The 25,749-nt window shown below is 47.8% G+C and overlaps 1 protein-coding gene across 1 annotated transcript; it reads left to right on the top strand.

The window, feature by feature from the left end:
- Positions 1 to 1,123: 1,123 nt before the first annotated feature.
- On the top strand, positions 1,124 to 25,749 carry LOC126518111 (uncharacterized). The gene is made up of 3 exons (XM_050167968.3): positions 1,124 to 3,090; positions 17,630 to 18,003; positions 22,013 to 25,749. Exons 2-3 carry the CDS (start codon positions 17,693 to 17,695, stop codon positions 23,637 to 23,639), a joined length of 1,938 nt encoding a protein of 645 aa, XP_050023925.1. The 5' UTR covers positions 1,124 to 3,090; positions 17,630 to 17,692; the 3' UTR covers positions 23,640 to 25,749.

Here is a 25,749-nt window from a genome sequence, read left to right as displayed (position 1 = left end):
TGACGTACGCCAAGGGACTCGAATTTACAGCCACTTTGTGAACACTTTCCTGCAATCAGAGTGGCTGCCGCCATCCCAAATCACCAGAGGCTGTGACTTTGCGGGAGATATGTCCCTATACCGGCCAGCCTCAGTGGGACCTCCACGACGAAGTGGTGTAGATGACCGCTGTCGGATGTGTCGCCCTCGCCGAGGTGCGCATTGAGGCAGCCTAGGCCACTGCCCCCTGCCTATGCCCGTCAGGTTGCTGCCTCCGCACCTTCATCTATAGAGTGGAAGCGTGCTTTCCCCTCTGCGAATCACCCTGTGTTTCCTGCCTCCTCGTTGGCAACCACTCAGTGCACCTGGATAGCACAAGGCCTGTCCAGTCCGATACATGACGCCGCGCTACTTGGCCCGACTGCCATACAATCTAATCGGGGTACTCCCAAGTAAGCAGCGGCGATTTTGGCGACACCACTTTCGTCACGCAAGGCTTGGCAATGAAATTTTCGGATGTAGTAGCATGGGGGGGGGGGGGGGGATGTCAAAAAGCAGAGTGCACAGGACTTGTGCCATCTTGGTGGCGTTCACTTGAGCCGGCGAGCAGGAACGCTGATGTCGCTCAAAGGCGCGCAAGTTACCCACTGTCGGTGGTTGGACTAACGCACGACGTGACTGGTGACCTCCTCTCCTTCCAGTGATCGGCGATCACCCATGGCTAACGAGGGAAGGTTACTGAAGACTGGACGATCGCTTTGTTAGAGGGAGTTGCAGCTTGAGTTTAAACTGATCCTAAGTCATACTTTTCCCTTGTGCTAAAATGTAAATACCCTCCCATGTAAATATACGCATTAAAATATAATGTCTTGAGTGCCAGGCCAAGGTCTGCCTTCTCCTCTCCTTCATGGAGGCGTGAATTACCATGTCTTCGGATCCCGGTCACAACACCGTGGCAGAACACAGAAAAGTGTTCTGCGATGTTCTCATTTGAATTGCCCTGCATTGTCGGTTATGTTGATATGCTTTAGGTGACTCCATTGCAGTAGAGTATAAAAGTGAGTTTATTACTCTATGATGACCTGATTACGTGGGAAGTACGCCGCGAAAAAAGCACTTGTCGCTACCAGGCAGCACAAGCACGTGTTAACAAACATTTATCTTCGTTTCCAATTATTGTTATATTGCACATGTGTGGTCTAGCAGTATCATGCTTTCTTCTGTTCTTTCTTTCTTGCTTTTTTTTTTCTTGCACTGCTCCCGGGATCACATGCCCAGGTTAACAAGGATGTTCTGCTTCCAAATAACATCACTTCTAATCACTATATTTCTCCTCGCTTTCGTTATCAGCACACGAGAAAACGGTAGGTGTCCGTTCTGGCAACCGTCCGGTGAAGGAGGACGTGACAATCTGAACCAACCTGTAGTTCTACTCGAATTATTGAGCACCACGGGGTCTTGAGCCGCTACTGCGCATAAACCCACTGTTCATGCCTTAGGGCACAGAGCACTCCAGGGACCTTAAATTGTCGCAAGCGCTCACAGGTCACCTATCTCATCGCCACAGCGTAGCCTCTGCGAGTTGGCAGCCTTCGCGCTGTTATGATCGGCCCTCGCCTGCCGTGCAATCAAAGGCAGGCGACCGTATAGCCCCAAGGTACCGGCGTTGACACGCTCCAGTGGCAAGGACGGTAGCTTTTACACTTTCGTCGCGGAGAAAGAGAGCTAGCGACGCTACATTCACGCACCTATACTCCCTGTCCTCATCCACATCCCCCATAATAAGCTCTTCGTCCTCTTCGCTCCCCGTGGCAGAGCAGTATAGCAAGCTGTACGAGACCGAGGCCGAACTCGTCACCTCTTCTTGTGCAATTTCTCCAGCTCTCTATCAAATTACAAAGAAATGAGGTATCAGCGCAGGTGCGCAGCTATACAAACACGCGCATTACAGAACGAAACACTCGGCACTTGACATTTCCCGCACCCCGAGTTTTCCCCTCCTTCTCTCTCTCTCTCGCTCTCTCTCACAGCTCGACGCGTGTCTGCTCCGCCGGGTCCAGGCATCCCCTCGATCCGTGGCTCTCGCTCTCCTCTGCGGAGGAACCCGCAGCCCCGAAAAAAAAAAAAACGAAAAAAAAACGCGGGATACGCGGGATACTCAACGCTGCGCAGGCGCAGTGGAGGACCACCGCGACGTCGGAGAGCTTCTTTCCCTCTCTCGCACGCACAAACACACGCACTGCACCGCGGGAAGCAGGAACACGCACCATCACCGACGCAGGGCCCGCGCCTCCCGGTCCACACTGCGCGGTTCGCCTCCGTCGCACGCGCGCGCGGGAAAACCCCGAGAGGCCGGCTTCTACTCCTACCTCGGACCCCCGCCTTACAGCTTAGTACGCTTTGTGCTCTGAGGAAAGCCTGGCAATATCGGAACAACGGTTCGGCCTTTGCACGGAGCCCCGCGCTAACAACGGGAGCGAAGGAAGGACACCGGAGCCGCAGTGAACGACGACGAACGGAGCGTGAATACAACAGCGTCGTCGGTCCCGGCAGCGGCCCGAGCCGGCACCAGGCCTAGCCGCCGGCGACTCGATCGCCGGTGGTACGCCGGCGTTCTCTCGTCGTGGCCGACGTCGGCGCGGCGCTGCCACACGAGCCGCCCGCGCGCGCGCTCCTTTCTCATTCTCGCGTAGAAAAACGAGCCGCCGCCGCAGTTGTTCGTCAGTCACGCGCCTTTCCTCCGCAGCCAGCCGGCGGCGGTCGCCGCAGCTGCTCCTCTTTCTTCGCTAACCAAATCCAAGCGGCGGCTGCGCAGTGCCAGGCCGAACGAAGGCACGACACGGCGGTGGCTGCGGCAATCGAAGTTCGGTACCCGCGTCGAGGCGCAAAGGGACCTCCTCAACTGTCGCCGGTGCAAGCTTGACCACACGTAGGATAACGACCCGGCCCCCGAGAGCGGTTCAGAGTGCTCTGTTGTGCTTGTGGCGGTGTCCGGAACAGGATGGATTTCTTCTGAACCAGAGGGATGCACTGGCGTCGGAAACGGTCGCCGAGTGCCGTCGTGGGCGCTGCGATTCGATGATTCCTGGTGCCGCATTCGCTGGCTTCGCGGTAAGTATTTGATACGCATATATACACCCGCAACCCCTGCACTGCCTGTGACGCAGCCTGCGTGTCCCTATGGTGTCGTGGTTTTTCATGCCTCGTCGCAGGTCGCGTTAGCTCTAGGTGGACGTCCCAAGGATGTGACGAAAGGGAACACTTAGGTTGCGCTGGAACAGTGATTTGCTACACAGGTGTAAATCAGATACCCGCCCAGCATATATTTGCTAGATAGTAATTGGGCTGAAGAATCGTACTCATGGAACCTTGTTTGAGTGCCGGAACCACGAAAAATCACCCGCTTTAAATGCAAATCTATAGCGTCCCCTTTCATAATGGCGTGCCATCAGTGCGAACACCCATCGTCCTTACATTAGACGGCGTTTTAAATGAAAGAATCCCAGCAGGCGAGATAGGTCCGGGCCTCACACTTCTAGGTCGGCACAATAAGTGGATACTCATTCATTCTGACGTACTTATATTTTTCCGGGGCACTATATACGCTCACTGGAGCTCACTCGCGCGCTCTTATTAGCGCCCACACGTATACATATTTTTTTTAAAGCACACTCCCATTTATGCCCCAATTTCACTCGCATTTACTTGCACCCACTCAGGCTAATACTCGCCTTCCCTCACACTCAGGGGCACTTACTTTTCTACCCCCGTCCACTCGCCATTCGTGGACAGTAATTCAAATTCATACTCACAGGTCCACACACAAAAAAAAAAGTAAAGGAAATCACTGTCATTGACTGTCGTTGATACGTTAAACGGAGTTTTATACTCGCATCCACTCAAACACACCGGCACAGATTCCCGTCCATGTCCAGTGACACGTTTGCCGCTCAAGCTCAATCCCACGCCTGTGAAATCAGCGTAGAGTATATGACTCCGTGTACTCACGAGTGATTATGCCGGCATTGACCATTTTGGTCGTTTAGGGATTAATTCAGTGGGAAGTGTAATTGTGGCGCGTATACGCGAGAAAACTGTTTCATTATTAACTAAGATTGACATCCGTTACCTGCACCCATTCTGGCCTTCACTGCGGCTGAAGAGTAGCTTGGAGCGCATGCTGGGTGTGTTATCGTTGGTAAGCGCCTACATACATGTAGGTACTGCGCCTACATGATCGAGAACAGGTCATTTTCAAAACAACGGGAACATCTCTTTGTCTGCATCTGCATACAAACGGTACAAACGCAGACGTTCGTCTACACGTGAAAACCAGCGCTTTCCGAAGCTCGATTCCTCTAACTGCGCTGAACGGAGCATGGCTGGGCCAACACGCGTTCTATGCCGTAGGCACGCCTGGTAAATGACGAACCTCGCGTCGACGTTATCGTGACGTCATGACGCGCGCGTATCCTGGGATATTGTGACGTGATAACGTCACTGTTCGGAAAGTGATCTGTTCGCTTGCCTTCGCGCGATTGGTCAGAATTGTGCTTTCGTCCTGAAAAGTGCGACTCTCACCAATCGTGCGAGGGCAAGCGAACGGTGAGCGTTCCGAGCCGTTGTAAGGTCGTATAGAAACTTGATCGTATAGAAGCAAATATTACAGTACATTTTTTAAGGACGCTCTGGAGCTTGCCAGTATATTTTCGGACACTAAACTGCATTATTAGGTTAATGTATATCAGCATATTACGCTAAATACAATAGGGAAACGTTCAAAATATGGCGTCTATGATGCGTTTGCAGCTCTGCAATTGCTTCTGGCGCATGCAACCAGCAAAAACATAACCTTGAAGATCAGTTTTTGCTGCTCGGAGGGAGCCGTTCTCGGGGCACACATAAATTTGGACTCTATTTTAAGAAGACGGCCACTTTTACCGCGAGAGTGGCGCTGAGATCATTGAATCGTCATTGCTGACAACATGGATTTTACAGCGCCGGTATGGGTTTGGCAAATCGGTTATCGGTGAGGAAGGCCCACACTTTATTTTGAAAGAGACCAAGTCTCAATTGAGCAAGTTTCGAAAACTTTTGCTGCGTCAAAGCGGTCTTAATACGAGAAGATATTATGACATCCGTAACGTGCAAACTAACATATAGGCGCCATTTTGGAGCAAGGCTGAAGCTAGAAATAAGGATTAAGAGGAAATTTGGCCTACATTCCTTCCAGTTATAATGAACATTTTCCCGCCGAATGAATTAAAACTAAATGTTGTAAAAATACTTTACCAGTATAAACTGACTTAATATTTCTATTCATAGTGTATTTAAACTACATACGATTGTTTAAGGCATGTACTGTGCTTTTGAAAGAACTATGAGCCATGAAATGCATTTAAGCACTTCTGTTTTGCTGTCACCGATGCGACTAGAAAATTACAACATGACTGATTTAATGACGTTGCAGTGTTTGGTTAGAAAATAGCACATCATATGCTTTGTGATGTGATATATATCCCATTTCCCTCTTTATATGTTTCATAGATGTCCATAGAACATGATGTTTTAAATGTTTATCTTAAAGATATCTAGATTTGTCCGAACAACCTAAGAAATACATACCATAGCTAATCTAACTCCCATCCGGATCACGTTTCTGTAGCGTTATAAGGACATCGCAGCTGGACATATGTGACCTCTAATAGATGCTCACTTTAGGCATGCAGAGTTCTATAAAACGTCCAAATGATATTTTACCGTGCACGATAGCGGGCTATATACTTGCAGGTGACACAGCAGATATACTATCAAGGACAAATTCCATGTTTGCAGCAGACGCAGTGTGGAAGAACGCCCACACTAGAAAGGAAAGTTTTTAATCCGAAAGCATTAATGACCAATAAGGCAGAAAAGCTGGCGTTGCAGGCAACGAGTGGTACCAAAGATCACCTTCATCAGTGACGTCATCAACGTCTTTATGACGTCAGTAGTTATACGAAACTAAGGTTACGACATGTTAGGACACTTGGTTAGAGTAACGTGATTTAAAGTGAAAAAGTGAATTAAGGTGATGTAAAGTGAATGAAGGTGAATTGAAGTAAATTAAGGTTGGTAAAATTATAGCTGGTTTATTAAAGTGGATTTCGGTGGATTAAGGTTCTTACCAATTAGAGTAAGGTGGATAACGGTAGAATTGTGAGGGAGGCGTGACAATGTATAACGTCACGTATCATGGACGTAACCAAGTAATTAGAGAAGTCGCAATGCTTTCGCATTAAAATCACGTAAGGATACTTAAGTGACTGTCAATTTTTGATGTAATAATACCAATAGCAGCACAGGTGACCGTAACTTGGAAAACCGTATACACTAATACTTATTAGTGAAACAAACAACTGTTTCGTCCATCCGCACACCGTCACTGAGAATCAGATCGAGGTCAGATACACCGAGCACGCACATCAGTGCGCATGACCGCGACGCGGACAGCGTACTCCCTCTCCTGCACCTTCCGTCTGGTACATCGAGCATATTAAATTAACAAAAGATTTAAAAGCAAATTGCATTAGAAGGTAAGGAGAGTAGATATATGCATTTGAGTGCAGGCATGATAGTTTCGAGCGATAACTTGAAAAAAAGAAAAGAAAACAATTCTATCATAGAGAAGCTGGGTAAAAAAAGGCCTGTAGTAGGAGGGCCCGGGGTGCAGTTATTCATATGTAGTCCGTAAAAAGTCTTTAGGTCATGTTGTTACAGCATAGCTTAGACGTCATGTGATTGGCAACGCAACGTCATAGCCACGGGCTACCACGTTTCGGAACGATAATTTTTTGAACATCTTCGACGAGCCTCCACTGTCTAACTTGAACTTATGGTTCCACCTTTTACTTCTGCTAAATTTAAGTACCATATTCAATGTGAATGGCATGTCATGCGCAATAAAGCTCGGGAAATATAGCGTTTTCAAATATCTACTTGCGTAAACATTTAACAACAAAACTTTAATTACACCCCCAAAAACCGATACGGCATCTTAAATAAATCGTCAAGAAAGCATAATATGCAGCCAACCGATCTGATGTAACGGGTTACGAGGTCAGTGTGTAAGATTCATAAAGAGCCTCATTCTAAAATAGAATGAACCTCACTGAGACATTGTCTACCAGATATCTGCAAAACATACGTTAGCAGGACATCCTTTAGATGTTATGACGAGACGTGGACGAATGAATCATACCTGCATGTTGATAGGATATCCTTGGTTCACTGGAATAATATAGTGTGTTTTGTATTTTCTAGAGCAGCCAGACATAGCATCTAGCATTGCATCAGCTGTTCTAGAACAACCAGTTCTTCTCGTTTTCTTCCTTTGGTTTTTCTTTTTCTTTGTCCTCTTTATTTCTCGTATGCGATTTGAGGGACAAAGCATGCTTTCTCGAGTGAGACTGTGCGTTGCTGGTGCACAATATGTGCCCAATGAACTAACCTGCGACTACTTAGTCAGAAGAACGCTCTTTCAAAATCATCAAAAAGCCCATTATGCCGCTCTTCGTTGTTATTAGCGGCTAAGACTGCGTAAAGTGTCAAATGTTCCAAATGCTCGACTTCCGACTCACACCAGAGTCTCGGGGGCGGATATTTCTCCATCTTCGAACGCGGTGCGTGAGTGACTCACTCCTGAATACTGTCGCGAATTCAGCGCGACTCTAGAGGCTCACACGCGTTACTGACTGTGTCGATTTCGAGTGTACTGAACGGGAAATGTAGTAGTACGGTTTTGCATGCAGGCCTTACGCCTCTTTGCTCACTTGCATCGCACCGCAAGTTCAGGCCAGCGCTATAACTTAAACTTCTGGCGTGATTCTCCTTATTCTTAACTTGCACTACTATGTCATAAGAAAGAAAACTGAAGCACTTCCTCTTTGATTTCAAGCGTACATAGCTGAACAACAACACCAGTTGAGTGACAGGCAAAAATCTGTCAGAGGCAACGCTGTAGTTCCTGCATAATGCAGAGATACACGTTTTTATTGCATTCTATTTTGTACGAAGTGTTGCTGCAAATCCTTTTAATAAAAATAAAACGAAGATAACAGGTTCTAAACGCCGGAGGAACATCTGGAACCGACAGTAGATACAGATAAGCCATAACACAGAAAAACGCGCTGGACTGTAGGATCCTTCGGTTCGAAAACGGGACTTGCGGACTGTCAATATTCTGATTAGGAAACCAAACAGAGCAACTACCTATAAAATGGGCATCTTATATACTACTAATAGAGATTTTATAAACTACTTGCAAACGTATCAACTATGAAAACTTGAGCATGCCGAATTCGGCTTCGTAATCAGGTCATCACTTGCGACCAGTTTCCCGATGCATAACTCATTCAACAGCAGCAAAACCCCGAGAACTTGACAACAAATATGTACAAGCAATAAGAGCACACGCCAACCATTGCATCCAAAGGGGCGATAACTCTACATGATGACGCGACATTTGTGTGTGCGCTCACCTGCGGAGTTTTCCGCCTAAATCGCGAAGGACCGAACGGGGAACGCATCGCGCACGCAGTCGAGTCATCTGGCTACGGTCATCGTACGTTATTGGTTGTGGAAAATCCGCGTGAGTGCAGCTGCTGTGACAGAAGCGAGCAGACCAGTGTGACCGCTTACAATCGCGCAGAGGAACCTCGCGTAGCGTGGTGATTTCTTGCCGGTTCTTCCATCAGACATCCCTTTTTTTTATTTTACCATAGTTCTGTCTTTCTTTTCCTTCGTTTATTTCTTTGCATCTTGCTTTTCTTTCTGAATTTCTATATTTTTTATCTCCTTTCTTTGCTTCTTGTCCGCAATCTCCGTGCGCCCTGCCGTCGAGTTGTATTCAGTCTAGTTAAAGCCCACTGTCATTTCCTTTTTCTATTCTTCTTTTTTTTCGTTCTCCCGCTCTTGTGAGGAAAGAGCGGCGGAAACGACCTCAAGGAATAGGGGTCTCGCGTCGCTGCCAGCGCGAAGCCGCGTGATTGAGTGCGGCAGACTGTTTCGTGACTACGCGAAACGGCGGCCTCGCACAGCTTCCGCGTAACGCGAGTGCGTACATACGAGGCAGGCTGGTCAAATTTAGTTTCACCCGACCTGAAATCAGAAATTTTCCGCGCCTCTGCGCGTGGTCAAGGTTACCGCGAAGGCACATTAACTCACGCCAAAGTGTTGCCTGTAGGCGGTAAATGAATGGAAACTGCGGAGTGATCTCGGCGCGGTCGGAAATAATTGCGTTTCTCTTGAACGCGCATGTGTGCATTCGAGCGCGCGTGTGTGAAGGCGTCTGCCCTGCACCTATCCAATCAACTGCAGCAGGCTGCTGACTAGGCATCTCGTGGCCTACTTGTAAACGTTTCATAGACGACTTATGAGAATCCTGGGGACTACACGAAATGCAAACAGTCTTCGAACTGGCCATCTTATAAAATTTCTATGGACGTTTTATAGATTACTTATAAACATATCAGATACTGCTCTTATGCCTCCATACAATTTATTTAAGAGATAATCTGTAGATTCGCTACGGAAACTGCTTCAGTATACTCCCTATAAATGTATGTACTGTCACTTAATATAGAAAATTACTGCTTCACTGTTGATTTGTATGCCTTCACATACAAATAGAGAGTTGCGCTATTGGACTCATAACAGAAAGTCTTACTGCTGAAGATTCATACCTATAATGGCCAACGTTAAAAGTTGCACGGGAACTCTAAATAAGCTAATTAGTCATCGAGATTTCCACAGGCCAACTCTTCCTTTAGTGGCCGTAGCGCACATTTTCAGGACTTAAATCCTTAAACTTTCACCAGTTTATGTTTATTAACGCAGCTGGCATTCTCTCGCAACCTCACCCCCTTTGCGGTACGCAGCATATCAGTATATGACCTCTTTCACCATACCCCGTGACTCAAGTTGCCTACTGGATTGTGCTACTAGGTACGTGGAAGAGGTTAGATACAGACGCATACGTGCATACTGTAATGTTTGGGGTCGGGCATGAAATAAATGGTAGCGGGCCCATGCCGTCGTCAAACTCATCCACGCTGAGGACGTTGCTGAAGGGAGAGACTTGTACTCATCGAGAACGAGGAATACGGGATTTATTTACAGTATCTACATGAGAACGTTACAGTTCATCAGTCTAGCATGACTGAATGAAAATGCACACCCAGCAGCCGCGCCGCGGCTGCTTATAAACACTCTGTCCTCCCTAGATCCTTAGGTGAGGGAAAACGGCCGTTCGACCAAACGGAGCGTCCAAAGTCATCATAGCCGACCCGCCTTTGAGGGGGAGGGTTTACGCACTCACTTCCGCACAGGTTGCACTGACCACGCCGAGGTGAGAGGGTTCTCGCAGACAGAGGTCTTGACTCGAGCAGGCGCCTCTTTATCCCAGCGTTGACCCTGCAGTCAGTGGCCGCCGCGTCTGTCCATTGACTGACGACTTCTAAGAACCGTGAGATGGCGCCACAAAAGTTTTTATTCTAGGAGTTCCCCCGCTCCAATCGTACCGTGAAGGCGACGGCGACTCCACAAACTATACATGGTCCGCCGACTGCGTCTAGTAATCCCAGCGCCGGTCAGTTGGGGCACGCGGCGCATTGTGGTCCTTACAAAGCGAGTCGTCGCAGCAGACATGGTGGCACCAACGGCCTGCTGACTCGGCGCATTGTTGTTTTCAAAGCGAGTCACCGCAGTAGACATGGTGGCGCCTTTCGGACGGTCGCTTCCCTGAAGATCGCCAGCCCCCGCCGGTCGAACGTAACAATACATACCGCAAAGTGGCGCGTGTTCTTATATACATATATATTCGCAGTGGCGCTACCTGGGACCAGCCAACAGAACTACATTAGGAAATTAAAGTAATCTTAACATATATAAGAAGCAGCTGGCTTCCAAGGTTCGCGAACGTTTTACCTTAGTCTCCCGCCACTTGTGAGGCTGCTTACCGCCATTAGCGCGAAGTGTTTTTATTCTTCTTGAAGTTTACCCTCGTATTAGAATGTTAGTGGGTCCTGGTCAGCAATAGCTGCATTAACGTTTTTTTTTTTTCATCCACTCTATTTGCAATAATTAGAGAGTGACTTCGCTAAAACAAAATCTGCGTGGAGCATATAGCTCAATTTAGTTTTGGCGGACTGCCTGAAGAGCTGGAGGCTGATTGTGCGACAAATCGCAACGTCCATGTAGCTAACTAAAAGAGATTCGCTGATTAGCGTTCGAATTATTCACGTGAGGGTGCACGTTGTGATCACGGTATTTAAGCGGAGTAAAAAAAGTGATAAAGTGAAAGATAAGCAGGGTAATGTCACCAACAATTTCGTTTGTACATAGTAAAACCAGCAGAAGAATTCTATACTGACCTGCGCAGTCCCCGGAGCAGCCACGCTACTTTCAATCGACTTAGTGATGAACAGGTTACAGAGGCGCCTCCTATAACTAGCGATGAAGTTAGAAGGACCTTGCAAACCATGACCTGGGGAACAGCGACGGAAGGAGTTGGAATAACAGTTGATTTAATCAAAGGTGGAAGAGATGTGCTTGAAAAGCCGGCGGCTCTTTATACTAACTGTCCACGACTTTAAGGGTGTCAAGAACGGGAAGATTGCCAACATTATACTAATCCACAAAAAGGGAGACGTTAAAAAACTGAAAAAATATAGTCCCATTAACTTACTTCCAGTATTGTATAAAATATTCACCAAGATAATATTCAACAGAATAAGGGCAACACTGGAATTCGATCAACCGAGAGAACAGGCTGGCTTCAGGAAGGGATACTTTGCAATAGATGTCATCCAGGTGATCGAGAATCAGGTAATCGAGAAATCTGCACAATACAATCAACCCTTCTATATGGCTTTCATAGATTATGAAAAGGCATTTGATTCAGTAGAGATGCCAGCAGTCATGGAGGCACTGCCTAATTAAGGAGTAAAAGATCGAGGCACAGGTGAACGCCTTCGGAAATACCTACAAATATTCCACAGCCACTTTGGTTCTTCAGAAGAAAAGCAAAACATTACTTTTCATGAAAGCGGTCAGGCAAGGAGACACAATCTGTCAAATGCTGGTAACTGCATGCTTAGAAGTATTCAAGCTATTAGACTGGGAAAGCTTAGGAGGTAGGATCAACGGCGAATATCTCAGCGTTCTTCGGTTTGCAGGTGACATTCTCCTGTGTGACATTCTCCTGCGTGACAAACTACAGCTAATTTCCCTCTGTGCTTTCCTTGGCTTCATTGTCTGTTGTCTTTATATGGTCATGATTTTCTGTTCAGTAACAATGAGGACGAATTACGACAAATGATTGAGGGCCTTAACAAAGCAAGTGTCAGAGTGGGGTCAAAGATTAATATGCAGACGACAATGTTCAATAGCCTGGCAAGGAAACAAGAATTCAGGATCGGTAGTCAACCTCTAGAGTCTGTACATGAGTACGTTTGTCTAGGTCAATCGTTCACGGGAGCCCTGATCATGAGAATCAAAATAGGTTGGAGCGCATACGGCAGTCATTGCCAAATCCTGACTAGAAGCTAACCGCTGTCGTTGAAAAGAAAAGTATACAATCATTGCATTATATCGCTGCTAGCATATGGGGCACAAACTTGGCGGTTAACAATGCTCGAGAACAAAGTTAAGGCCCGCGCAAAGATCGGTGGAACGAAAAACGTTAGGCGTTTAAATGATATTGCGCGACATAAAAACGACACGGACGTGAAAGAAGACGACACACCAAGCGCAAGGCGTACGTTAGGCGTAACGTTAACAGACAGGAAGAGAGCGGTGTGGATCAGAGACATAACTGGGATAGCCGATATTCTAGTTGACATTAAGACAAAAGAAATGGAGCTGGGCAGTCCATGTAATGCGCAGGGTAGATAACTGGTGGACCACTGGAGGTACAGAATGGGTGCCGAGTGAAGGGAAGCGCAGTCGAGGACGGCAGAAAAACTAGGTGTGGTGATGAAATTAGGAAGTTTTTAGGCGCAAGTTGGAATCAGCTAGCGCAGGATAGGGGTAATTGGAGATCGCAGGTGAGGCCTTCGTACTGCTTTAGACATACGTAAAATAAAGGGCTGCTGCTGATGATGAACAAAAAGGTCACACTTACTTAGCACAAATCTAAAGTACTATTTTCGAGATATCCCTCTTCACTAGTGCTCGACCTGAACTTCTCAATTGCAACATGTGCTGCAAAGTGAGTAATACGAAATGTAATCTGTGAATACCTTGTATTAGCTACCTGGATATTGCGATTTGTCGATTTGCCGAAACAGCCGATTGTGTTTGTTGATTCTTTGCTTTAACCGCATACATTTTTCTTCACACACTTCGGTGATTTGCGCTGCTTGTGAGTCACGAACCCTTACGGCCACGTATAGACCACCAAAATTACGTTCCGAGTCATGAACCTTTCTGGCCCTGTGTGCAACACCAAAAGAAAGTTTCGAGTCATGAACCTTTACGGCCCTGTATAGACCACCAAAATAAAGTTTCGTAACGTGTGCGCTGGGGACAGACGTGGTCAGGGAAAAAGAAAACTACAACGAAGCACGCGCGCGCGCCATTTCTAGCCGTATATATAGCTCCCGTGAGAGCGTGACTTATCGTCTCGAGATCTGCTCCGGCGCTGGCGGTAAGCCAACGCAGCGCGGTCGCGATCCCGGGAGTCACGTCGGAGACGGGCGGCCTGTCCGGGGGACTCGCATGATTGACACCCGGCGAGCGACCAGAGCTGAGGAGCGGTCTCCGCGCGCGCACACACACACAGGCGCCAGTCTTTCGTCGGCGGCTCTCGCTTCATTGCGGAGCCATTACTCAACTCGGATCGTAACCCTGATCAAGCCCGGTGACCCCCCAACCCGCCCCCCCCCCCCCCCCCCCAACCCCGCGCACACCCATTCCCTCGCTCCAGGGACACATATACGTTCTTCGTGGTCGAGAGAATCTGGAGGACGTTACGGCCCCCGCCGAGAGGCGGTTCATTTTGGAATGATGAAGCCTTGGGCGCAGCTCCTAACCTGACAAGCGTGGCTATATACTACTTTGCGATATATGCGTGCTTCAGTTTATTCGTTAAGTCGGTGACAACCTAAGAATGCAGGAGAGAGTACATCACCGTCGAGCTCACAGACGCCAGCCAACTACACTCGCTCATTTGCGTGTCGTCACGGTGGCTGCGGACTAATTTCATAATAAGCCTCCCAGAGTGCTGTCTTTCTCTGGACATCGTTAATTTCCGCTATATTCTCGACGACAATTGGCCTTCTTGTCAGCTTTCATTGGCCCTCAGAGCTGCTACGGCCTGTCCAATCGGTTCAAAACGCCGCCATTGCAGCATTTGGCAATTAACAACAGCCGGAATTTGACTGTCCGGAATGTCAACGTACCTTCCTCGGGAACTGGTCTCTAGTGCGCAGACACACAAAGCAAGTGCAGTGTGGTTGTCGCCGAGCATAATCTCTGAACAGTGGTGGTCGTCAAGTTCCGCTTTTAAGCACGAGATCGCGGGTTCCATACTCGGTTTTATCCGTCACACTCTGACCCAAAAAAATTCAGCGGGGATTAATCGCCATGTGCGAGAGAATATGCGTCAGCATTACGTCGCACCTCTTTGAGGTCCTGTATTCATGATTTCAACCGCTTTCACCACATCATAAAGTGTTGTTCATGAGCTCACTCGATACGCGTCCTGTCTCTTAAGAGGAACTAAGTGCAACTGGCGGTGGTGCACTTTCTTCCACTTCGACACTCCTAATGCCAATGCATTAAAAGGCTCGTATAATTAAATTTAGCTTTGTGTTTAAGAACTACAGATGATCAAAGTCCGGAGGCTTCACGCGCTAGGCTGTCGTCGGATCCCTGTGTTGATTGGAACGCTGAACTCACTCACTCACTCACTCACTCACTCACTCACTCACTCACTCACTCACTCACTCACTCACTCACTCACGCACTCACTCACTCACTCACTCACTCACGCACGCACTCACTCGCTCACTCACTCGCCCACTCGCTCGCCCACTCACTCACTCACTCACTCACTCACTCACTCACTCACTCACTCACTCACTCACTCACTCACTCACTCACTCACTCACTCACTCAGTCAATCACCCGCTCAATCAACTCTTTGCATGTTCGTGCTCGTTGAGCAGTTACTCGCCTTCTGCCATCGCCGATGCATTTGCTGAGTCACCGCGAAGGAACGTTAGGGCATATAAATTGAAGGTTATATTAAAGGGACATTTTGAATGGACATGTGCCACAAGGCATGTAGTTGAAAACTTCATTAGTGAATTTTTAATTAGTCTATTATGCATTTCAATTTTTTTTGTACAAGGAATGACCGCCTTTTCGGATAGACCAGCTCACGGACTAAACTTGTGCTATACGCCACAAGCAATTTTTAAAAAATTTTGAATGTTTTCTCTGAGACACCCGGTATATGGGCGGAGAAATACCTAGGTGTGTACATAAACTAAAGAAATACCTACTCCAACATCCACTCAGAAAAGCTGCGGACGAAGTTCGGAAAGTGAAAATGGGGTTGTTGCGCCGTTCGAGCAATAAAATTTACAGCTATACGTAGAACGACTGTATTGATACTTTGTAAACTTTATATCCACCCTATTCTTAAATTCGGCTTCTTTTTTTTTTGCAAGCTATGCAGCTTACACAACCTGTAATACTACTGGAAAGGTAAGTTCTGCACCTGTATCATTCTGCAGAACCTTCTAGCTAATAACGTGCCTTATCCGAAGGCTTGAGATATCCTGCTAGGTTCCAGAATTACCGTACTCACTAATTTGAGGCCGTACGACGCACCTCTTCCGTTCGCAATCCTTTTTGATCACTTCTTCTGGCTCTTTATTCACAACACATTGACGGCGTTATCAATGGCCTCAAGTTTGTTTTTGTACACTTGCTTAAATACAAAGTTCATTATCACGCCTAATTTCTTCAAGGTCAAATTAGTTACAGGTTGAATTGATTTCTGACATCATTCCAAAACACACAGTATTGCTACCTGTGCGTATTCTTGAAGGTCGCTTTCAAGAGCACCTCATTCAATGTTGTTGTCGCTCTGTTATTTCTACGGACGCAAGTTAAAGTTCAGAGAAGGCCGAAGTTGGCATCTTTTCCGCTCAGCTTAGATGCGTGCGATCTTTTCCGTTGAATTTCTCGGAATTATTTAGGGCATTCGAAAGTTGGGTCCTTAGCAATCTAAAGTAATAATTATTGTAGATGCTTTTCGAGTAACAGGCATATAACATCAATCAATCAATCAATCAATCAATCAATCAATCAATCAATCTTTATTATTATTTCGCAAAATGCTTTACACATGGAGGTATACAGAAGGGGGCCCCATAATAAAAACTGAATTGGGACCTCCTGTTCTCGGTTAACATAAAAGTTACAATGGCAAGAACAGCAGCTGAAGAGAGAGAGAGAAAGAGAGAAAGAGAGAGAGACTCTTTATTAGAAAAACAAAGAATTATGCCGGCGCGTATACGACCGCTGGCATGCTATTCTGTATAGGGATGGGGAATGGGATTAAAAGAATAATACTAAGCGCTCGCCTCTGCTGGTTACATTTCCTACACTTCTGCTGAACAGTTTGTCTAAAGCTCGTTTTGTGCGGCACCTGGGACATACTTTAACCTTAAGCGAGTCCGCTGACTCTCGCATCGTCGTCACTCAATGGTCCGGTGTTAAATTGTTTTCATTTTTTTGATTATCTTTATCAGAGCTAGATTTACACTCATTTCTAAATTTCAATGAACCGTTATTTTTGGTTTCCTCTAACGATTTGCAACACCTGCGATTCCCACGAAACGCCAGAAAACACGTTTCATGACAATTCAATATGACGTCATCAATCTACGACTGCAGAGCTTCGCGTCTAATTTTTTTTACCTTCATGCGTGGTTTCTTTATAACTAAGCTCTGCTCTTTTTGTGAAGAAGCGGAAACAATTGATTTATTCCTTTCCTGTTGCCGCTTCTCTCTCCGTAGAATGTATCTCGTACTCCTGGCTAGTAATATACGCTTAACTCTACCAACAACGCTTCAGTCAGGTTATAGTTACAGCTTTGATAAATCTGCTCTGCACGCGTTCGTTGAAGCGTCCTTAAGGTTACGTTGCTAGGGGTGCTGCTCTTGGTTTATTATTTATTTCTTGCGAAGAAATAAATAAACCCGTTAACAACTAGCGCGTTCGCTCAAAGATTGGAGGCGTGTGCCTATGTGCACTAGGCTGTCGCCCGTGGCTCCGAACGATCGTCCAACGGTGGTTGTCTCTGTGCTGTCGCGCCGGTTTATGACGTCAAATGCGGCGCGTAATAAAGCGGGCCTATGTAACAATGTGAGCTTCTCGTAGCGTGCAGCGTAATAATCTTTGGCTCGCATGTTTATGACAGCATTGTCTACAGATAGCGAACGTTTCCTCACCGTGTTCGAAAAGCGCTGCGGTGCCCCTTCGGGCAAACTTCTGCCTCTCGCGGTCTCGGTTTGAACACTGGGGCAACGAAGCTCGCGCTTCGGTGTCCAACGATCGCTGCGAATTTGACACTCGACCGAATGACATTCGCAGGATGAGGTCACCTGAGCGCTTCCCGTCAGAGGAGCAGCAGCCGCGCCAGCAGCAGAAGCCGTCATGAGCCCGTCCTGGCTGCCCCGTTTCCGGCCCCTGTTTTTGCTGGTGACGGCGCTCAACGTGCTGCTCCTCTACAGCGTGGGCCACTACCTGTGGACGCCGTGGTCCGCGGCCGTGTCCTCCTCTTCCGCGGAGGGCTCAGGCTCTGCCGCCGGCGCCTGGGAGCGGGCCACGCCGGTGGGACACCGCATTCGAACCGCGGGCTGCACGCTGCCCCAATTCGACGCGTTCGACCCCTCCGTCAGGCCGTACTTCCGGCGCCGCTCGGAGACGCGACGGTGCTACGGGAGACCGAACTTCCTCACCGTCAGGTGCGTTTTGCTCCCCCTCCTTTGACCTCTGTCTACTGTGCCGTCCCGGCAGGCCCATCCTGTGAACGAGGCGAGCGCTGGCAAATACTTTTGCGGAAGTGGCCCTTTGTCCCGTGGACTATAGTATAAAGAGACACTAAATAGAAATATTGAAGAGAACACGCCCAACCCTGTCAGCGGTGTGTGATTTCTCTTCTGTCGCAAATCAGGCTCTCTTGTTTTTATTCTCCGGTGACAACCTAAAATGCAATACGTGCTCCACCCACAAAGCCGCACTGCAACTACCCGCTGTGCATATGTACCCCGACACACAGTTCCCGGGAGATACGGATATCGAAATAAATTTACCTACCTCATGACGTCACGGAAGCTAGTGAACGTAAGTGGCGGGCGCATCTATATAAATCATCTTTTAATTGGACGGTAGGCTATATATTATACTGCGTTCCTAAGTTGTCGGCGAATACAGTAAATCGGTAAAGTGTAGTGGTAAATTACGCGTCTACTACAGTAAAATGGTTACTCTTACAGTAAGAGGAGTATGGTATAACAGCCATAGAAAATACGCGAGAGAAGAAAGACAAGAAGGCGAGTGGCAAACCCACTCTGCCGTTCACGCCGTGACGTCTTAAACTTTGGCGTCTGCTTGGATTTAGTTAACTGCTTATTGGCATGGAACTACCCCCGCGTTGTATTTTGGAAGAAACAAATACTCAACTTAGTGACTCTCGAGAACTTTTCCTGGCCCCCCGTAACGTCACACTGACGTGCCGGCGTGGAGGCTTTGGCGTAGAGTTCGAGAGCGAGAAGTTCAGCTTTCATTTTCTCCAGCAATAATCAACGTTCTTCACTATGTGGCTGCCAATAGTGTTGTGAAAGACACTTTGCCAGCCCAAACTGATTTAGTGTTGATCTTTAATGTCACTTTATGGGCACTGTACTTGGATTGGAAGCAACATTGACAGGTAAATCGAGGGCTTTGCTATCGGGCAATTTTTCCATTGAATTGTGGGGAGGAAGTTGGTGGGACCGCGTATGTTCAACTACGCTCCTACTGTGGAATCTCTTTATTCTCACTTCCCCGGGCTTCTGTTTTCATGGTGCAAACACCGCCCGCTGTTTAGCACAGTGGGCCTACGACCTGCTAAGAACTACTACTCCCGGCATGCTTTGCGACAATGGTGGCCTATACTGAAACTCGTCGTGAAATCGGTCTATCGAATTTTCGAGACACATACATATGGGACACGCAGTTATACTCCCGCTATTAAAGAAACGGCCAGCGCTCCCTTCGTTCTCAGGGTGTTTCCTTCTGACGGGACAATTCGCCAGAGGGCGCCAGTTGGCTCCCAGCTGGAGCTCGCCATCTATTGCCGACATAAAAAAAAAGGTATACCTGCTTCTTTTTGTCTTTCTTTGTTATCCTTTTCTTGTTTGTTATTTTATCTCTTTGGAGCGCACCATCTACTGCCGACCAAAAAAAAGGTATGCCGGCTTCCTTCTGTCTTTCTCTGTTATCCTTTTCTTGTTTGTTATGCTATCTCTTTGTTTGTTATCCTGTTTGTTATCCTTTTAGCTGTTTATGTTTGCCACTTGACTCGTATCCGTTCCTTTCTGCCCCTTTGGTGTCTGCTTGCCATCTTCCTCTACCACTTTTGCTTTGTTTCTGTTTCTTAATAGTCTCTGGTTCGTTCCCTTCCACGGCTGCAGTGGACTTTGTCGAGGACAAGCTCAAGTAAGGCATATCAGTCGACGTCTTTTACTTAGGGTATATTAATTCATTAAAACTTTAACAATTGCTTGTGGCAAATAGCACAATTGGGCTCGTTGAGCTGAATTGCTGGAAGAGGCGAACAATGCTTGCATGACAAATCGAAATGCATAATAGACTAATTAACAAAATTACACTTTTCTAACGAATTGATTTAGGGCATATTTAGCAATTTATACACCCAAGGAAATTTGAACATTGCCACCTTCGGCTATCTGTCAAACTTCGCCGCAGTGCACCACCAGTGTTTAGGTGGGGACCATAACACTGCTATAACGCAGCAGGGTGGTTAGGACCAAGAAGATTACATACGTGTTACGACAGAGTGTCGTAAATGCTTAAAAGGGCTCGTAAAGTGTAAATGCTTGTAAAGTGCCGCAAGGTCCAGCGCTTATCCTGTCTTCTTTCTCGTGTTTCGTTTGTGCGTGCGCAGCCCAAGAATGGATAGGTTCCGACTGGCCCGCTTACCAATCCTCCTACGCAAATGCTTATTTTATTAGAATGGAGAACCTTCTCGACACTGCCAAGGGAAAGTTGTTGAAATATGACCGATCTCTGAATTTTTTTTTTTTTTTATGCTGTTCGAGTTACTCTGGCGCACTGCGGTGAAGCTTGACAAATGGACGAAGGGGCAATGTCCAAAATTCCTTGCCGTGTTGGCATATTCATTTAGAACGAATTCTGAGGGTGAACCTGACATCGAAATTTGCGTTCCAATATCTGTGGCGAAATTCTGCGGCGTTCAGGATAAATTTGTCCTTTAATGCACATAAGGACGTAATTGCAATATGTACCCGAAAATAACTAGCTTAGAAAGTTGATCAGTGCATTTGTGTTAATTAGACGGTATGGACCTCGTTTGTTTGCGCAAATAATGCCCGCCCCTTCGAGTAATTCAGGTCAATGATCTGAATTGTGCTAGCTGCTACAGACGATTACTGAATATTCTGTTACATATAAAAGAAAAAACCGCTTGAGATATGATTTCAAGCAAGCTGCCGTTTGTGTTAACCCACACACCTGGATGTTGATCTTGTGGCGGCGAACTCGAGAAAGTGGGAGCTTCGCTTTTAGAAAGACGCACACGAAACCTGAGTACTTCACTTGTTGATGTTTCTTCGGGCAACAACTATCTTTGCCAGGTGTCTTTTTACGTATCAATGAAATTAAGGTCCTGGGCTCGGCTCCCGACGGTAGGGGCTGCATTCCACAATGGGGGCGGAATGCAAGGACATTTGCGCGCATCCGCTTTGAGTGCTAATTAAAGAATCACTGGTGGTCAAAATTATTCTGAAGCCCTCCCACCGCGGCGCCGTTCATAGTCCGTTGCATAGCGTCGGGACGTTAAACAGATAATTTATATTTTTATAACGTGATTAAATGGGCTTTTGCCCTCACCATTACCTTTCATGTTCTTTTTTTTCTGTAACTGCACTCTGCACGAAAACAACAACAACAAACAAGCGAGTGCTTGGCACCTAACGAATGGAAAATCCTGCGTATGAAAGTTCTAAAGAGCCAAGACATATTCGACATCCCTTCAAACTTTTTTTGCTCAGAAGAGCTAGGAATTTTAGTTTACACACTATCAACACAGTTGTTTGTACACAATGAACACGGCTGTGTCGATGGCTTACAAGCAGCGTGGTCGGTGACCTGAAAATTCTGAAGCAAGAAAGCTTAGTGCAACTACTCTCCTTTCGAACAAACACTGGCTGCTGCTTTCATCAAACTTCTTTTACTTTTTTTAAAGGATTCAAAGATTTGTACCAGGATTCTTCATTGTACCCAGACACAGGATACGCTTTACAGAACCATGCAAATAAATATTTCACGACGGTACGAATTTTCTAATTATCGACATTTTCTCGTGTAGAAAGGCGATTTAACCGAGCAAGTAATATTTATTCGCTTGGGCAAAGCGGCCGCGATGTAGTGACAAGAGGGCTCGGTTTGAAATTTGTGATCGTTGGTTGGATCCGAAGTATACTTACTCGCCCACGTCGCGCTACGTTACGTCGCGACGTGCACGAGCTAGAGCGTGAAGGAAAAACGGTTTCGACCCATTTTATGTAGCCATATCCGATGATCGCTGTAAGTGAACCAGGTTTTAGCGAGCGTGTTTGCCGCTAGTCAGCGTTGCGGCATTCACATTTGCTTTGCTTCTTTGTAAATCTGTTCTCAGTGCGCAACGAGGAAATGTGTACTCTTTCCAACATATCTCGCGTTCCTTTGCAGGGATGGATTTCCGGCCATCATTGATGAAAATCTCAAAGAACATGGCGTGCTTCCGAAGGACCTCGTGTGCTTCTACAAAGAAATCTACCGAAATGAATCTTTGAAGAAACCCGACGAGAAGTACTTGTATGGTTCCAGAGAGCGACTCCTGTTTGACGAACCGTTGAGGAAGGAGTTCCTCTTCGTCGAATGCGCCACGAGGCAGTCTCCGGAGCAGTCGTTTCACGACCAGTTTCTCCTCAACCCGGTGATCAAAGGCAGTGTCGAGGAACGCTGTCGCACGGCGCCCGCCGGAACGCCGCACAACCTGAGCGTTCTAGTCCTCGGTCTCGACTCGGTCTCGTACTTAAACTTGGACAGACACCTGCCGGAAACCGCGAAGTTCGTTCGCGAAAAGCTGGGTGCTTTCGAACTCTATGGATACAACAAGCTCGGGGACAACTCGTATCCGAACCAAGTTCCCCTGATCATGGGCCTCAAGGACCACGAGGCGACCAAGGCCGCTCCAGATGGGTTCTACGACGACCTGAGTGGCCGGTTCATTTGGCAGCTGTATGGCGAACGGGGTTACCGGACCATGTTTCTCGAGGAGTCGCCGTTCTACGGCCTCTTCAACTACTTCAGCCAGGGCTTCCGGCGCGCACCGGCCGACTACTACCTCCGACACGTCATCATGGCCATGGACGACTCGCCCAAGAAAACCCAAGACTGGCAGCGCGTTCGCTGCTTGGGACCCACGATGCCGTTCGAGGAGCTGCTGGACTACCTCGCCCGCTTCACGGACGTGATGGCCGAGCGTCCTTTCTTCTCCTACACCTGGATCAGCGAGATCACGCACGACTCGCTGAACAGCGCGGGCTACGCAGACGAGCCCTTCCGGCGACACCTGGAAACTCTGTACTCTTCCGGCACGCTCAACCACACCGTTCTCGTCTTCCTCAGCGACCACGGCTTGCGGTTCGGCGACGTTAGGGCAACTTACATCGGCAAGTTTGAGGACCGCCAGCCCTTCGCCTTCGTGGTCTTCCCGCCGTGGTTCCTCGAGCAGAACCCAGAAGCGGCGCGCAGTCTGCGCGCCAACCAGCGCCGCCTCACCACTCACTTCGACGTGCACGCCATGCTCGTCGAGCTGCTCGACTACCCGAACGCCGAGCGACCAAACTCCACGTACGGACTCAGCCTGCTGCACGACGTGCCCGAGACGAGGACGTGCGCCGACGCGTCCATCACGCATCACTGGTGCGCGTGCAACGCCCGCTCCGACGCCGCCGTTTCCGGTGAGCTGGCCTCGACGCTGGCGAACCACTTCATGTCCAAAATCAACGGATGGGTGGCCCAGGCAGCGCGGAAGTGCGCCGAGTACAAGCTACTGCAAGTCATGGACGTGACGGCGCTCCAGGCGACCCCTGCTGAGCGTGCGACGAACACAAGTCACTACTGGGTGACCATCAAGCTTTCGCCGGGCGAGGCCGTGTTCGAGGGCACAGTGCGTGTGCAGGGAGACAATGTGACGGTGATGAAGGAGATCAGCCGTTGCAACTGGTTCGCGGGCCTGTCCTACTGTGTCCGCAACCACTGGCTCGAGAAGTTTTGCTATTGCCGTCGGACGGTCGGAGAGCTGGTTTGATGTTGGCGGTCCTTGTGTAGACCGTTAGCTCATTCACCGTCGAGAATGTTGATCCGCAGCGTTAATTCCCATAAGCAGCAGCACTGCCGGAACAGAAGGTGTATAGGCATCTACAAGGCTATTTACTTCCTTCTAGTGAGTATTCGCGTAGTAGATTGGCAGTGCTATGGGCTTTTGCGTGACCGTGTTAACCAGCGCTAAAGCATCCATTGTAAATAGACCGGATTTCTCCAAATGTGATATACTTCCTAGGAGGCGACGGCAGACCTTTCTTCGCCTTCGCCATCAAACCCTCTTTGACGGTTGTGCCGTGCTGAAGCAGGTTAGTGGGAGCTCTTTCCGCCTAATACTGCCTGCTCCAGCATCGAGATATGCAAGGTTGCTCCTTTTTTGGCATAGGAATCGCGTACAGCGTTCGTTGCCTTAGCGCAGGGAAGATAATCCAGCCTCAACTACATTCACAATACTGTAACCTGACTTGATCAAACCGCCATTTCGGGGATGCATGGCGCGAACTTCCTTTAATCGGTGTACCAAGCGTGTGCAAACTAGTCGCTTCCACGATTGTTCGCCGTCTCCCGACGTGACCAGCCAGGAAATTTTTAGCCTCTCCGCATACGTATTACCACTTGCGGAATAAAGGAATACCGGAGACGCAAACGGGGAGCAGCAGCACTGGTGGCGCCATGTGGTGACGCTGAGTTTGAGTAGAACACACCATAGAGTTTCCTACAAAATTCTTGTAGGAAACTCTATGGAACACACAGAACATGGCTCCAAGATCCGATGGCGCGCGTTGATTTAGACCGCGCGTGCTGCCCGATCTCAGATTCAGTGCAGAAAACTCGTGTTATATATACTTAGTTTCTGGCGTAAAAGCGACAAGCACCAAATGCATTTTCATTTCAGCGACGACACTCATGGCACATGAAGCATCTTTAATGCGCTGCGGTTGAATAACATGTTACAAGATGTCGCCAACAGTGTGGCTGCCGTCCGTCTATGTATCCGCTCTTTCGGTATTCCGTAAACAGTAAACCTATATGGGCAGGTTACGTTTCCGGTGCCGGTAGATCGCACGAGACATTCTCGGCACTTTCGCTCATTTGAGCTTTCCTATGCGTAGAGAACATCGGGCTTCACATATTCGCAGCCGAGCCCATTTCGGGGCGTGTACTCCCGTTAGGGTACCGTAAGCGTTGCCCGTTGTTATTATGTAATACTCGTTGCCATTTTTTGCAGCGTGCAGCGCATGTGATGTAGAATCATTTCTTATGTTTATTTGTTTACTTTGGTTGCAAGGGCTGGAACCGAATACTATGTAGTCCAGAGACGCTGCGACATTTGTTTTACTGTGACCGCGCCAAAGAAGGTGCATGAAAGTGCCAAAAGAACGCAGGCGTCATCATTGATTTTAGGAAAGTTCTCAGACCTCTCATCTCATTACGCTGCGCATTATGAATCTCCATTTTCGTTGCGGTGGTAGTAAAGCCGATTTTGCCTGTGAATACAGTGCATAATTACAATATGGGTCGGGCGTGTGCGCATCTGCCAAGCCGCCATATATGAAGCTTCAATTCTTCAAGGCCGTAGGCATGATAGTAATGAAGACTTTCATTTTGGGGCGACTATATAGTGACCATTCCCTCTCTATTCAGCTTGTATTCGCGTAATGAACGAGTGAAAGTTCAATCACAAGAAGGAAAAAAAATCACTTCAAGGCCACAAGAACGGGCAGTCCCGCTCACATCCCATCGTCTTCCTGCTGTGGTCTCGAAAGAGTCTTCCAAGGCATATGACCCCACGTGACGGACAGTCTCTACGCTAATTACGGTCACCGAGCAATTAGCGGCTGGTTGTGCGTTCAAATAGACCGGAAAGTTCGTTGTTGCCAACGACGCGCCGACCAAATGCGGTCAGAGAGTTATTGGGGTCGTCACTATGACTTTAGCAGAGCTTTCCCCCTACGAATGCCATCATCTTTCGGCAACGCTCACTTTACTTGTAGGCCTATCTACCATTCGCAGTTTGCTAACAGGCTTTTCAACCTTTACTTCGCTGCTTGACGAGTTGCATTCAGCCATTAAAGAACAAAATTGGAAAAAAAAAA

Source organism: Dermacentor andersoni, chromosome 3 (genome assembly GCF_023375885.2).
Source record: "Dermacentor andersoni chromosome 3, qqDerAnde1_hic_scaffold, whole genome shotgun sequence".
NCBI classification, from domain to species: domain Eukaryota; kingdom Metazoa; phylum Arthropoda; class Arachnida; order Ixodida; family Ixodidae; genus Dermacentor; species Dermacentor andersoni.
Note: the sequence above shows the minus strand (reverse complement) of the source record. Positions and strands in the feature narration are given on the sequence as shown.